At 38.8% G+C, this 16,759-nt stretch overlaps 1 protein-coding gene across 3 annotated transcripts in view; it reads right to left on the minus strand.

Annotated features, from left to right (window-relative positions):
• The window catches only part of Faf1 (Fas associated factor 1), a 303,421-nt gene that overhangs the window by 15,318 nt on the left and 271,344 nt on the right, over window positions 1-16,759 (minus strand). For all 3 annotated transcript variants that reach the window (XM_085686415.2, XM_087904746.1, XM_085686413.2), the window contains exon 18: window positions 9,134-9,349. In XM_085686415.2, coding sequence (XP_085542541.1) covers window positions 9,134-9,349 — 216 coding nt within the window. The remainder of the gene's footprint in view (window positions 1-9,133; window positions 9,350-16,759) is intronic.

Below are 16,759 nucleotides of genomic sequence, written 5' to 3' on the forward strand. Positions count from 1 at the left end.
CTATTTATGGCTTAAGAGCCAGACTGAATTACATGTTCAGCCTTCAAATTTTATTTATTTCTGAATAACAGCAAATTTGAATGCTACAGTGCTTTACAAACACCTTGAAAAATTAAGTTCCAAGGCAGAATAAACAATTTTGGAAGGGTTTAAGTACACCAACATCCTAGCACAGCATGAGAAGAGGATGTGGATTTGAGAATTAAATACAGGTGCTAGTATTGTGCAACCCAGAGAAATCTTTAAGTTTCTGTATTTTTAATCTATAAAATAAAAGCAGTACTTTTTAGATAACTGATAAATGAAGCTCATGGCATATAACAAGCACACAGGACACAATTACATTTATTGGTTGACATCCTCTGTCATTCCAAATCATTGCTTTTTAAACAAGTTTGAAGAAACAAAGGCAGATTTTCCAAGGCTCACACTCTACTCCGCTCTCCTGAAATCATCATCTTTACCTGACACTCATTTTTAAGATCCCTTTGCACATTCTTTGGTTGGTCAGATGTACACACTGAGGACTTTTCTCATACACCACTGACTCGTCCCCTCAACGCATCTGTTTGCTGGAAGATTCTTTATCACAGCAGTGTAGGCCCAGTAAGTGTTTATTCTGTGTCCGCTCTTTAAAACATTTCACTTTACTTTCGTAAGAGTCAAGTGACTTAGATATTTTATTAGCACGACTTTACAGATGAGAGGACTGTGAGCTATCTAGAACCTAAATTAATGTATCCAAGATTAAAATGCTAGGCAATGGCAGAGCTGTGCTTTGGGCAGGTACTCTAGTTCTGTAATTACTACCAATATTGTCTCTTTGGCCTCATGAGCTTCAGTCTGCTCTGGCCACTGCCAGGGATACTCTCTGATGCTGGTCTGGTCTCGTCTCACATTTAAATCTCCTTATAATCTGCTGAGAAAATCACCTAGAGTTCCTGCCCCCCAGACTCAACACAACTACAGTGAACTTGCCTCTCCACCTGTTCTGGGAGCTCTCCCAAGGAGCACTGCTTTCCTGGTCATTCAGAAAGAACCTAAGAACCACCTCTGACAACTGCTTTTTCCCGTCCTTCTCTTAAACTGACATAGTTAATAGTCTCCAACTCCCACGACTTTCCTTGGGTTCTGCTGCCTGTTCTTTACTCCCACTGCTGCCATCTTCGTAGTCCCCTACCTTCCACTGTCTTGTCTAATTTATAAGTCAAGGCTAAGGATCAAATGGTTGATGAAAAGTGATCAGGAGGGCTGGGATACAGCTCTCAGGGCCTCAGAGCCACTAACCCAGTGTGCTTGAGGCCCTGAGTTCAATCTCCAGAAATACAAAGAAAAAAAGAAGATGTGATTAAAAGAGACTTGCAGCAAGGTAATCCCATATTCTTTTAGCAGTAATGACCAAGCATTGACTAACTCATTGAGTTCTTGATCTCTGGGAGGCCTATGTAAGCTCTGTGGTGGATATGTGGTAGGTCATCAACACAGCTAATACTAAAAGCAAGCTTACACAGAGCAGTCCCCATAGTACTCAGACAGAAGTAAAAATATCTATAAAGAAACAAGCCTGTCTGTTATGACAGGAAAAAAAATAGCTTAGAGAAAATGTTTCTAACCATCAGAAATCTGCCTGGTAAAACAGAAGACATCAAACTCTTGATACCTGTTCTTGAACACCATTTTTGATCTTTGGTTATTAGGCATGTAAGGCATACTCTGGTATTTTTATTTAAAAGATGGTCATTTGAAAATAGTTAATACTGTACAAAAACTCAGTTCACGTAAGGGAGAATGAAGCTGAGGAGAGAAACAATCAGTGTTGCTGCTGTGCCAGCAACCACGATCAGATGCTTTCCTGTGTTAACTGTTACACACGTGTCCATACGAAACTTTACGTACACTTTCATTTCTCATTATGCCCCAAAGGAGCTAGTTTTGCTCATCTTACCAAGAAACTAAATACCCTGTTTTAGATTTCTCAGTGAAGAAATGATCCAAATTTTAAGGCCAGGTCCATTTGAATCCAGGGCCTGGATTCAGTCTATAGTACCTCTGAACTGTGTGTGCGTGCATGCGTGTGTATGTTTAAAGGCAAAGAAGAGCTGAAGAGATGGTATAGTGGGGTAAACTTTGTTAGACAAGTATGAGGCCCTGAGCATCTTGTGATCACAGCAAAGAGCGATTTAAAGAGGGGACAGTCCCTGGAGTGGTGCGGGCTAGACAGTCTAGACTCAGTGTCGAGCACCAGGTTCCACTCTGCCTTAAAAATAAGGTGGATGGCTGCTGAGATGGTTCAGAGGGTAAGGGTGCTTTTGGGCAAGTCTCATGACTAAGTTTTATCCTCAAAAGTGGCAAAATGGAAGGAAAGAATCAACCCTTGAAAACTGTCATCTAACTTCCAACAAGTGTACATATACAGGTCCCACGTTTATATAACAAGCAAGGAAACATAAAGACCAGTTATCCCCACTTAGGAAGCTAATTTGAGGGACATGTTTTCTGCAGTAAAGTAGCTGCAGTCTCCAGGACAACTGTTGAGGCTCTAAATATATAAAGTTTGGGGCAAATGTAGACTACATATGCTGATCACCTCATAGATGACCATTTCTTATGTTTCCCATGGACTGTCTTAAAAGTCTTCTTTGAAAACAATTACTTGGTGCTTTTAAGTATTATGTGTCTGTTTTAAAATTTTGCTACAGATCTTAGTTAAGGTAGAGCAAAGTCAAATGCTTACAAGTTTGCCTGCTGAGAATTCTGCTATACACCCAGCAGTAAACTCCAGAAGTGAATCTGAGATGTATCTTTAAAAATAAAACGGGCTACAGAGATGCTCCAGAGGTTAGGAGAACTTACTGCTCTTCCAGGGGACCCAGAGTTGATACCTAGCATTCATGTAGGGGTTTAAAACTATAAGCAACTTCAGCTCCTGAGGATCCTACACCCTCTTCTGAACTCTGAGCACACAAAGCACAAACACACATATATACATTTATGCAAAACATTCAACCACATAAAATAAAATAAATAGGTAAAAAACAGAAGAAGAAAAGCTGCTTGTGTCGAGAAGGGTTAGAGTGCAGGACTGAAAGTCCCACTTACACAGCTAGTTCTCGCTGGCTTTGTTTCCTTTGCTACAAGTTGTGCACCTGACTATGGCAATATGCTGAAGCCTGTGAGTTTCTCAAAGACACCACTGATCTACAGACTTCTGACTAAATGAAAACAGTGAAAGCATTTTAGAAGGAGAGACTGAAGAAACAGGTTATGACCAAGCCTGGTGTGTGGGTTAACATGAAGCTACCCATCGACAGCATGCAACAGCAGCTGAACTGCATCTATCGAGAACTAATACTTACAGAGTTTAAACTGACATATCCATGGAGAATATCATGGATACTTTTGGTTGTGTGGTCTAAAGTGAGGCAGAATAAGAACCCTGGGCAAAGAGCTCCAATAAACTTCTTTGATTGGCAACACTTCACATACTACTGCAAAGTGTTGCTATGCCATCTCTGTCCTTCGGGAGAGGACTCTGCCCCATACACCTTTTTCTCTGCCAACTTTATCATTCATCCCTTTATTGTAACACACCATAGGTGTGAGTATGACTATATGACCAGCTCGATAAGCATTAAGGAAACTGCTGAACCTAGAAGTAGCCTTGGGTACTCCTGATAAATTTAAGAAAATACTTCTTTTTTAGGATTAAACAACACAGGCTTTAGGGGCTGGGGTTTCAACTGTCAGTTACTATTCTATATAATATATGGAAACACTGATACAGATGATGAGGCCACATCACATCTATCTTTTCCTGGGAGAGCAGGCAGGTGTAAGCATTGGTACAACACTGTGAAATTATTGCTTTAAAGAAGCTAAATTCTTACTGCAAGAAGAAGGTCTAATGCTCCTTTTCATAAACATACAAAGATGTTGGTAATAGGGCAATTTGATTCCCCGATTAGTAGCTGTAGGACTCTTCATTGTTATTCTGGCCAACCTGAGGAAAAGCACTATTAGTCAAATAGCTAGGTGGACTATCTTTGTGCCTGGAACACTCCTCAGACACCTTAAGAACGTGTACTCCTAGAATCAGCATAGCTGATTGCTCTGACTCCTGAAGAAATACTGCAGCCAGGGATATTAGAAACAGTTTGTATCAGTTTTTGCTAACAGAAGCCTGAGAAGATGGGGTAGGGGGATGTTCAAACAAACTACAACATACTTACTTGAAAATAAAGTACTATGTAAAATGAGTGTGTGTGTGCACGCACATGATCATGAAGCTCATGTGAACTTGCAATGACCCTGCAACAATGTCCACTTTAGCCAGAGGAGGAGCATTTCCTTCCCTGAAGATCTAGCAGGACCACTGTGACTGGTGCTAAGAGGAAGGTTATGACTAGTCCAACCAAAATGGCTTTGACTGGCCCAAACCTCCCTTCCTGGACTAATCAAGCAGGCTGTCTCGGGCTCATTTAGTGAATTGATTGTGAGATACTTCCCAGGGCAGCCTCTCTGGTGTTGCTCAGGTTCCATTCACCTTCTCTGTGATGCCTTCCCTTACCACTGCAGAATCTGGTTCTCTGTCACAGAGGTAAGTTTGCACAGTATGGGACTGTTCCTGATAGGAAGCCCAAGCTGCTTTTAGAAATTGGTCTAAATCAAAATGATTCCTTGTGCACGGTTGTCTTTTTTTTTTTGATTATTTAAGAAAACTGAGTTCTGTACATTTTGAGGTTTTATCTACAACTATGTAACTTTCTGCATGTGCCTTTTGAGATTTTTCTAATTATCACTTTAGTTAAAGGACTATTATCTCACAGTGATCTGTGAAGTGATCTGTGATCCTATTTTAATGAAGAGATTTAAACATTTGGAATTTCTGACAAACTTCCCTAATTCAAAACATAAATTACATATTTTTAAAAAAGAATCTTTTAGAAAAATTTATTTTTATTTTATGTGCATTGGTGTTTTGTCTGTGTGAGTGTGTCAGAACCCCTGGAACTGGAATTATAGTCTTGAGCTGCCATGTGGGTGCTGGGGTATGAACTTGGGTCCTCTGGAAAAGCAGCCAGTGCTCTTAAGTGCTTAAGAGCCATCTCTCCAGCCCCAAATTAAGTCTTATGAGCTCAGACAAAGTTTGGAATATTCCAAAGGGCATTGGAACATCTCACAGGTATCCATAAAACTAATTAGATTTTTAAAAATGTTAACTATATGGAAAACACTGTCAAGAAGAAACAGTGATAATATTTAATCAAAGATAGTATATTTGCATGCATATGTTATTACTGTGTTCTAAAAGTTGAATGAAGTGCCAAAAAAATCTGAAGTACTATCAGTGAACACTTCAGTTATCACAGTAAGATGCTACATGTGATGGAAACAAGCAAATGCAGGTTTATAGTAACTTGGAGATTACACCATTGGCGTGGATGAGACTTTCCAGACCTGCACTGAAGAAACTGAGGTGTGTGAAAGTGGTAAGAGTAAGAACCAAGCAGAACTAGGACTCAGCGGACGAATAAAAAAGTACAAGTTTTTACAGTCTTAAAACACATCTTGAAACACTTCAAACTTTTCTGTTTTCCCGGATTTTTGTTTTTGTGTGTGCATGTGTGTGTGTGTGTTGTGTATGTGTGAGCCAGAAGGCAACGCTAGCTCTTGTCCTACTCTGACTTCCTGTTGCTGTCATAAAGACCATGACCAAAAGTAACTTGGGGAGGAATGGGTTTACTTCATCTGACAGCTTACAGTCTGTAAAAAAGGCAATCAGGGCAGGAATTCAAAGGCAGGAACTGAAGCAGAAGCTAGGGAGGAGTGTTGCTTGCTCCCCTTCTCTACTTAGACTACTTTCCTTCACAACCCAGGACCACCTGTCCAGAGCTGATACTATCCTCATTGTCTGCCCCCATCAATCATTAATTAAGAAAATTCCCCACCTGCTTGTCTAGAGGCCAATCTGATGGAGGCAGTTCCTCACCTGAAGCTTCCCTTTCCTAGACGACTCCAGATGTATTGAGTTGACAAAGCCAGCACAGTGCCTCAGGAACTATCTACCTTGTCTTCTGAGACTGCCCTCTCACTGGTCTGGAGTTTGCCCAGTAGGCTAGGCTGGCACAGGAAGCTCAGGGATCCATGTGTTCTTGCTCACTAAGTGACTAAGTTCCTACAGGGTACAACAAACTGAAGGGGAATCACTCATGTTCCATGATCTATAATCAAACTAAACCTTTAAGGAAACAAACAGATCGCTAAATAGATGCTTTCCCTGAATCCAGTCTAACTGAGTCAGGATAAGGGATGTGCTCTCTGCTTTAACACTGACAAAAAAGTAACACAGTCAAGCATTTTCCTCACTCTCCCTCCTGATTATCCTGTTTCCTCATTTCCAATTTATGAAACCCACAGTCCTATTACTGCTCAGTGGATGCTCACATTCTATTTTGTGATTTATTAATCACAAACAAAAACTATTTAAATTTATAAGGAAATTTGTTGTAATTTTGTCTTTTGAAAAGGCAAGTGGTGGACAGTGGTAATGCACACCTTTATTCACAGCACCTGGGAGGCAGAGGCAGGTGGATCTGTGAGTTCAAGGGCAGCCTCGTGGGAGAGAGAGAGAGAGAGAGAGAGAGAGAGAGAGAGAGAGCGCGAGAGCGCAAGTTGGACACAGGTGCTGGAGTTTGCTTGCAATTTTCCACGATCCTTTCCTAAAAACTACTTCTAATCACTGTAAAAATAGAAACAAACCTACTATTTGTAGGCAGAATTCCTCCAAGTAATGTGATTAAGAGCTGACAATAGAAGACCAGAGAAGTCAAGAGATGTGGGATAAAGTAATCAGAAAGAATAGAAAGAGAATAGAAGGAAAGGGAAGGAGATGCCAAATGTAAACTAGGAACTGAAAGGCGAGAGCGGGAAAGGAAGAAAGAGCAAGAGCATAGGAAGTGGCAGAGGAAAGGAAGATAGAGTGTTACTGATAACCTTATACCAAGCAGCAGGAGTGACAGTTTTCTAGCAAAAACCTGTGTCTGGGCCACTACAGATCCAGACAGGAACTAGGCTCAGTGCCATTGCTCATCTTTTAGGACTCTCACAGGGCAAATGGGACAGTGAAGTCTGCGGCACTGACTCAAGCTCTGGAAGGAAATATTTCCTTTTTCCTAGTGACTTTCACTAACAAAATGCAAACAGAACCCACTCTAAAACCATTTTGACAACCGGCTTTACTGGGGAAGGTCTGATGCCTGCTGCTACTTTGGTTATCCCACAGTGCTCAGTTCAGAAGTATAATAGCCGGCAGACATTCAGCAAATACTTGGACAGCTGGGAAATCTTAATATGAAGTAATGTTTTCATTGTGGGGGGAGACAAGGGCGCAGAAGAGCATTTAATAGATCCTCTGGTGAGAAACCAGCCTCTGCTTTGTGGAGAAAGGGCTCAGGACACAATAAGACTCCTATAGTTAAGTCTCATATTATTTGTTATTAAAGAGGCAAGGACTTAAGATGTGCTTTTTAACAGTCTTTAGTTTGGCTGTAATTTAAGATGACTTTTACAAATTAGATCCTAATCCTTGCAGACACAGATGGCTATTACAGAGCAGCTTTGTAAAAACACTAGTCATTCGACTTGAAAGAGCATTCAGAGAGGGATGAAGTGCCATTAACTCTCAGATCATCTATGACTCTAGGCGGCCTAGAGTCCTGGGCTTTCTGGGTTTAGGATTGGAATCTGGGTGGGCCTAGGGCATCTGTTCTGAATTGGAATAGAATCTGTCACTCAATAAGGAACAAGAGACTTAAGAGAGTCTGAGGCTATCTATATTTGACAACAGTTACTGAAGTTCACATATGAGGCACTATGGTAAGAACTGTAGCAGCGAGGGATGTGGATGTGATATGATTGTCTCTACTCATTATCCAACAACAAGGCAAGTGCTATTGAGGAAAGAATGCATAAGTTGCAATGGTACATAGCTTGCAAGAAAAGGGAGGGCTTCACAGAGATTGGTGTTTGAGCTTGGCATTAAAATGTGAGTTCAAATAGGACAGACAGTGAGGAGATGTTAAGAGAGTATATAAAGCATAGCAGCACAAGAGTGCCCGTGCCTTACTGAATAGTGAGCAATCTCCTATCTCCTGCTGATGGAAATAAGGTTGGGACTAGACTGTTAAGGATTTTTAACTTCTCCAAGGGGCCTATAGTATACTAGGGTAGTTTACTTTATCATAGAATTCAGTTTATTTTAGTGTAGAGTTGAAGAGGACCATTTAGTTAGTATCTAGCTCAGCTTACACCTCTAAAAATGCAGCTACCTTTTCTGTTAGCATTCATAGTACATTGCTAGTATATATTTATCTTAATTCAATCACAACTGCTAAAAGTATGCACCTCTATATATTTCTATAAAATCCAGTAGCTTTACTTTGTCCAAAGTTTCAATATTTTCAAGTTCTTTTGATATTATTTTTCATAATCCAAAAATCTGATATCAATTTGTATTGTTAATAAATATGATATATAGGAAAGGATTAAATACACAGTTTGTCAGTTCCCTCCATGGAGACGATAGACAACATCTTCTGTTCACAACCACTTAATCATCAGTGAATCTAATTAACTGTACATTTCCACTTTGCCCCAGAATAGTATAATATTATTAAGTATCTTGCTATAAAACAGATATACTATGACTATAGGCGACCATCCTCAAGGCTGGTAAGACAATCAAAAAACAGAGTAATCTTTGCTTAACATAACACATTCTTAGTGAACCTGTACTTGTGTTGATCCTGTTCTAATAATTCATCTATTAAGCACAATCCATAGTCATACCCTGAGATATATAAATGAGACCTTAGGATAGCCTCTTAGGATAAGTATACACCTAGAAAGCAACAGAAGAAAGATCTGGCATCTAATTTTTTTAAAAAAAAATATAGGTCTCTAGATACATCTGCTGGCCTAGGAAACCCACCCTCTCCACAGGCTGAGGTGGGAAGTATACAGAACCAAGAAAGACTTCAGGTATTTTACAGTAGCCTTCATCATTTGGTTTTTCACGGTCTCCTTCTGGCCCCCATGAGCTGAAAGCACTCTTTGAGATAGGAAGGGAACTTACATCTCTCCTAGGAAAGGTGCTCAGTAACTTGAATTCGTCCCATGGAAATCCTTTGGAAGCCACGAAATCAAAGACAATCTGGAGCTTACTGCTGGCCAGGAAACGCCGCTCCAGGAACTCGCCACTGGGGGTTCGGATTCGCAACTTGCTAACAGGCTCAGCATTTTCCTCCTTTGGCTCTGGAGGCAGGGCTTGTTCTAAGGAGAGTCGGATAGCCTAAGTAGATTAAAAATTGAGTGTTAAAACAGGGCATAGATAGAATTATGGAGAGTGAGGGAGGGAGAAAGTAGAAAAAATAAAACTGAAAACTAATCATGAAACATGAGTGCTTAAATCAATTTATTAAAACATTTCAACTTTTTAAAAACAAGACTTATATTTATTTTGTATGTTATGCATAATATGTGGGTGCCTGAATACCACTGTATGTATGTGGATACCAGACAACAACTTGCAGGAATTGCTCCTCTCCCTCCAGTATGTAGGTTCTAGAGGATTGAGCTCAGGTCATAAAGTTTGGTGGCATCTGTCTTTACCTGCTGAGCCATCTCGCCTGCCCTTATTTAAATTGTTTTTAAGTGTATATTTCAGTGGCATTAAATATATTCACAATCTTATGTAGCTAGTACTATTTCCAAGAACTTCTTCCACCCTAGATAATCTCTATTAATTTTATGCATGTCTTTAGAAAAGCATGCATTTTAATTGTTTTTTACAATACGTGAACTGGTGTTATATTAAGTTTTATATTTTTGTTTAGCAATGTATGTGAAACTGCTTAAATATTTTATTAAAGTACCATACATAAATAAAACTGCCCAAGCATTGTGTGTAACTTGGTAAATTTTCAGAGCATTGATATAGCTATAAAACTTGCACCGATCAATTATCTTAGAACTATGTCCTTTTCCCACCTGCTCCCTGTCTTCAAAGGCTGTCATTACCCTGACTTCCAAGACCTAATTTTAAAAACCATTAATCTGAGCAAATGAGATGACTCAATAGGAACTTGCTGCCCAAGTTTGGTGACCTGAGTTCGATCCCTGGAACCTACATGGTGGAAGGAAAGCACTGACTTCTGTGTGTTGTCCTTTGGCTTCCACATGTGCCACCTAACAAAATAAATACATTAAAAAGGCTTTAACATCATTAGGAATACAGGCTTCCTATTATGACAGACAGAGAAGGAAATATAAGTAACAGCCTTTCAGACTACACGTATAAGAAAAATCGCCAGGGCCAAGGGTATATACATAGCTTAGTGGTCGAGTACCTGCCTACCATGAACACTGCCTGAGTTTGATTCCCAAAGTTACATTTTCCTTACAAAGTCCTTGTGTAAAACACAGTTGTATTTAAAATACGCTTAGTGCTGATACTTAGCCAGCACTTAGCTGGTGACAAGTGTCTCAGGTTGAACATAACCTTGTGAACAATTAAGGACAGTTGCTGCTATTGTTGTTACAATTATTCCTTTTTAACATCAAATCAGAAATTAACTCAGTGTTTCCTGCTTTTCCTGCTTTCTCTTTACCCACCTGCCAGCTTGCTTTTTATTTGACATTTCCCTGTGCAGGACCAGATGCTACATTAGTGTCTGAACTCAGGGATTATACTAGAAGAATAGACAACAGTAGCCCATTAGTTTAGTCATTGAGCAGACTGTATCTGCTCTTCAATGTAAGCAGTCTCCATGGCTTTTCTGCACAATAAAGCAAACCTCAGATATCCCACACTAGTGGACCAATGTGGAAAACAATGAAGAAATAGTAGGTAAGTCCACTATTGCCTTGCTTCTGAATAACTAACAGTTTCATTGGCAAAAAGGACAAAAATACAGCAGTAGCCCAGTCTCAAATATACTAAATTCAAAGGACTTGTGTAAGCAAACACTATTTTAAAACAATGACATAAAGGACACCTAAACTCAAACAGTCATTGTAAATAGCACTGTTGAACTTCATTTAGTTTGCTCAATAAATATAGGATTTTTCTTTATTTGCATTATTTTAGGTTTGTGATAAAAAAAAAATCTGGTTTAGGAAATATAAACTATTCTATAGAACAGTTAAAAATATCTTTTTACTTAAAGCATTTATATCTGAACAATGAGAAATGGAGACATTTTATGAAGTGAAATTAGGCACTGAAAACAGATACTCATAAAAACCACAGTTTCATGGGTAGTGGAGCATACAGCTGACCCCAGCACCTGGGAGGAAGATACAGGCAAATCTCTGTGAGTTTGAGGCCAGCCTGGTCTACAGGGTGAGCTTCAGGACAGCCAGTGCTAGACAGAGAAACCCTGTCTCTTAAGACTAAAAATATTTTTTTTTTAAAAAAAAGAAACAAAATATATTCTTTCATCAAACTTTTATAACCACACGCAAAGACTGGCTTAATACATTTGCACACACATGTATGAAAATATATGCACATTATATTCTAGTCTTTTATTAGTAAGTATGTAGCAAATAATAATTTGCAGTGTTAAACAGTCTAAAGCTAACATTAATTCCATGAATTCTTGCTGAGTCTTTTGCTGTGTTAGGCACTGTTTTAGATGACAGAAAAAGAACAAAGGAAAAAAATGGCACAAAAAAATTCTGCTTAAATGGAGCTTCACCTTTCAGTAGAGTGAAGACAAACATCAAGGCAAGAAAACATACATAGGAAAATGAGTGCCTATTAATTACACAATACATTAATTACACAGAAGGGGGAAATGCTGGAACAATGGAGGAAGACCACAGTTTACAACACTGTAAGCCACAATAAGAAAAAGCCTAACAAGAGTGGAAGCCACATCAGCATTTGGGTCACAAAGTATTACAGGCAGGAGGCACAGCAAACATCAAGGCTTTGGGACTGGTACGCTAAAGAACAGCACAATAGCAATGTGTCTGGAACAGAATGAGGAAGGGTAGAGGGAAAACAAAGGGTACATTTAGAATATATTCAGCTTGAGAAAGCCATTTAGTGATTTTACTCCTACGTTAATATAATTTACAGACGATAAGCCTGCCATGTATATGCATGTGGGATATATGTGATACTGGATACTTAACCAGGGCTTTGTATTTGTGAGGGAAACACCTTACCATTTATCCATATCCCCAATGCACAGAATCGTAATTCTAATAAAGTCTTAGAGTCTTCTGTACACAGAAGCTTCTGTCCCACCAGGTCCCACAGCTGTTCAGTCCCAAAGGAACACACAGAGGCTTACATTAATTATAAACTGTTTGGCCTATTAGCTCAGGCTTATTATTAACTAGCTCTTACAACTTAAATTCTTATCTATGTTTAGTCACATGGTTTGTTACCCTTTATCAGTGAGGCATTCTCATCTTGCTCCCTCTGCAACTGGCTGGTGACTGCATCTCTGCCATTCCCCTTCTCAGAATTCTCCTAGTCTGATCACCCTGCCTATACTTCCTGTCTGGTTAATGGTCAATCAGTGTTTCATTAAACCAATACAAATGACATGTTTTTACAGTGTACAAAATAGCATTATCCCATGTCAGTTTTCTTAAGTTATTAAAATAAAAAAGGTTATATTTTATGTCTGTGTTTAGGTATGAGCATATGAGTGTAGTTGCCCACAGAGGCCAGAAGGGCATCGGACCCTCCATATGCCAGACTTGCAGGTAGTTGAGAACTGCCTACCACAGGACCTGGGAATTGAGTCCAGGACCTCTGAACAATAAACTACTCTTAACCACTGAGTCATCTCTCTAGCCCTAAGACTTGTTATTTTGTGGATCATGACTTTGGTGTCAGAGCTAAAGAATGTTTGCCTAACCTAAGGTCATGAAGACCTTTTCTCCTGTGTTTTATAAAGTCCTGAATTCTGATAGCATGCCCTCCAATTTTGTTTTTTTTTTTCATCATTATTTTGACCATTCCAGTTCTATTTCTTCTTCATATACACTTCAGGAACAGTTTTTCAGTTTCTAGGCAAAATTCTACAGAGAAACAAACAATTGAGATCAATGTAAGATGTTAGCTCTTATTTAGAGGTGTGAAGTTAATATAAGAAGCATAACACAACGATTATATTTTAAAGGCTTCATTAAGACTGTGGAAGGTAAAAATAGAAGCATGGACTCAAATTAGGTGGTCTTTGGGTAAGTTTGGTAAGAGCAGTCAATGGAGAAACATTTGAGTTTGAAAGTATTTTTTTTTAATTTTTATTTTTTGAGACAGGGTTTCTCTGTAGCTTTGGTGCCCGTCCTGGAACTAGCTCTTGTAGACCAGGTTGGGCTCGAACTCAAAAAGATCTACCTGCCTCTGCCTCCCGAATGCTGGGATTAAAGGCGTGCACCATTACCGCCTGGCTTGGGAAGTATTTTTAAAGTAGGTCAAAACATATAATTATTACATATGAATGGGAAAGACAGAAATCAAGGAGGACACCAAGGCTTGTGCTCAAACTACCGAAATATTTTCCATTTACTAAGCAAGGCCAGAAAGTACAGAAGGCAGCTTTGGGAGGGAAGGGTGAGATCAGTTTTAAGATTTTAGACAGACGAAATCTGTGATATTTATTAGCAATGCAAGTGCAGATGATGGGGCGGCAATAAAAATCTCAAGTGAACTTGTCAAGGCTTCTAATATAATTTCTCTTTTCTTGCCTTTAACATTATTTGATGTTTTCTACTACAGGAGACATCAAAGCTTAAAAAATAAATAATTTTGAGTAGCTGGGGAAAAGTATAACTTTGAAAAAAAACTGATAAAACTGAACAATTTTGTCAATTTTTTTTCATCATTAATTCTTCAAAATGTGGCCTTTTTAAGCATAGCTCCAAAAGTGAACTGTTCTCTAAGTTTGTCTATGTAGTGTTCTTTAGTAAAATGTGCCTTTCTCCATTTATTTACAACAAAAGCCTTCCCTGGACCGCCATCCAATAATTAACTCAATCAAAGTGTTACTCTGCTTCATACAGAGCTGGGTATCTGGCCACCCTGGCCCTCTGTGAAATCTTTCTTGTGCCTTTTTACCTTTAGCACCCATCTCCCGCCTCCACACATTTTCAGTACTCTCGTTTTAATAATTTTATAATATACACTATCTTTTCTTCTAGTTATTTATATTTGTTCACCTCTTGCACTAGATAATAAGCTCCTTGAGGGCTGGACTATATTTTACAAATATAACATAGTAAGTTATGTAAGTAATCATAGCAACAGATTTATAAATAATTATAAATGACTTAAAATAATACTGATAAATTGGGCAGTGGTGGCACACACCTTTAATCCCAACACTAATAGGCAGAGGCAGGCGGATCTTTATAAGTTCAAGGCCAGTGTGGTCTACAGAGCTAGTTCCAGGACAGTCAGGGCTACACATAGAAAGCCTGTCTTGAACCCCGCCCCCCCCCCAAAAAAAGATACGCATCTGCTCAACAGATTAAAACTTCAGTTGGATCTTTTCTCTACTTGCCAAAAACTTAACGGCAAAGAAAGATTTTCTGGATGACAATAGTTTATACATTCGACAGGCACTGTAAGACTCACCTCTAAAACTGGACTGCTAGAAATATGTGAAATACAGTACACTTTGGCTTTACGATGTGAATTACATGAAAACATCTGTCAGGCAATGTCACAATGACTTGCTATCATTGCTCTTGTGGACCACATGTTCGCCACACAGATTCCCCTTAGAGGACTAGAGGAATCACTACTCTAAGGCTCTGGTGTAGGAAAATCTACGGTATCCTTAGAGATACAAGTTATATTACCTCATTTTAAACTCATGAAGTGGGACTTTGAAACGATCATATCTTTCTTTGTTTTAGCTCAAGAGAAATATAGAAGGCACTGGCTCCCTTTGAGCAAATGTACAGACTCTGATACATGTACTGGGTCCTCTCTTGAGTTTCTTGTCAACATGCCATATCACCTTTCGCTTATCTTCTTCCAGTTGTCCATAATTTTACATCTATCACTCTTTTTAAAATTCTTTGAATTACAAGTATTTATACATATCACTTAAAATTGATTTTAGACTGGGAGGGGTGGAGGGAGGGGAATCTGTAGTTGGGATGTATTGTATGAGAGAATAATAATCCTTTTTCAAAGGGTACATATAAATTAGTAAAATGGAAAGTTTTCTGTTGTAATATTTGTGTCTTTTTCCCTTCAGAATACCCATTACTTCTTTTATTATGGTCAAGGGCTGAATCAATATATCTTTATATATTTCACTAATTTCATTCTAACAGCTGCTTAGAGAAAAATGAGATCAACTACTCGGGAATTTCCTTGTGAATAAGGCAATTTGACTGTTCATGTTTGAAAAGGGTCTTGAAATACCAGAGACAATAGAAATAACAAAACTCCTTTTGTTTCTCAATGTAATAATGGACTGTGATTTCTACTTAGAAGGCTGCCAGTGTTACTATGAAAAGTCAGGTGACATAACTTCTGATCAAGACTGTATGTTCAATCAGTTTGGTGACAACAGGCAAGCCATAACCTTTTTGGGTCTCAGAGGCTGCACCACCAGCAGCTAGTTCCTAGCACTGTGGTTCGTGGCATACTAGCGTGCTGCAATTGGTTAACAGACATTCCATGAAAACAAACAACAGAAAATGAGGGTAAGGTTGGAATAGTCTTTACAAGACCAACCTCTGTAACAGATAATGAGGGAAGTTTGAGAGCACAGCATTGCCAAAACTTGTATTTTGTGGGAAAACATCAATGGGAAAAATGCAAGGAATGACCACTGCAATGTAACATGTACCCTTCCCTGATTTCTATCCTTTTACATGTTAATGACTGGAATACATATACAGGCAGAATTATTTCTTATCTGAAATGCTTTAGATTTCAGAAGTTTCTGGTTTGGGGATATTTACATATATGTGGGGTCTTCTATAGACCTTATAAATATTAAAAAAAGAAAATTTCAGTTCAGGGTAAATTACGTAAATTATTAGAAGAAAGTATATATACCAATGCTATCAATACAGAATTCAATGTAGTGAATTTTTATGTACTTGAATTTTTTAAAAAATAAATTTGATTTTATATGAGTGTTATGCCTCCATGTGTATCACATGAGTGCCCAGTGTCTGCAGAATTCAGAAGAGGTCATTGGATTCCCTAAGACTAGAGTTAAAGATTGTTACAAGCCACTATGTGGACACTTGGAATTGAACCTAGGCCCTCTGGTAGGGCAATCTCTTAACCACTGAGTTAACTCCAGCCCAAGTCATATACTCTTGACATATGAGCAAGCTAGTACGGTTGACAATATCCTAAAACAAACAAACAAACAAACAAAAACAACAAAAAAAGGGCGGGCATGGTGGCTCATATCTGTAATCTCAGTACTTAAAAGGCAGAGGCAGGTAGATCTCCGAGTTCAAGATCAGCTTAGTCTATATTGCAAGTTCGGGCCAGAGCTATGTAATACGATCTTAACTAAAAAACAAAACAAACCTAAATATGGGGTGAGGGAGGGGACAGAAAGTACATGTGTGAAAGAGGGTGTAAAAGAGTGGGAATCTCAAGTTTTAAACTGTTTTTAAAAATTTTAAAACCACATTTATTTTTTTACATTAATTAACTGTGTGTGTGTGTGTGTATGACATATGTGGCAGTCAGAGG

Source organism: Myodes glareolus, chromosome 3, assembly GCF_982192425.1.
Source record: "Myodes glareolus chromosome 3, mMyoGla1.1, whole genome shotgun sequence".
NCBI classification, from domain to species: Eukaryota; Metazoa; Chordata; class Mammalia; order Rodentia; family Cricetidae; genus Myodes; species Myodes glareolus.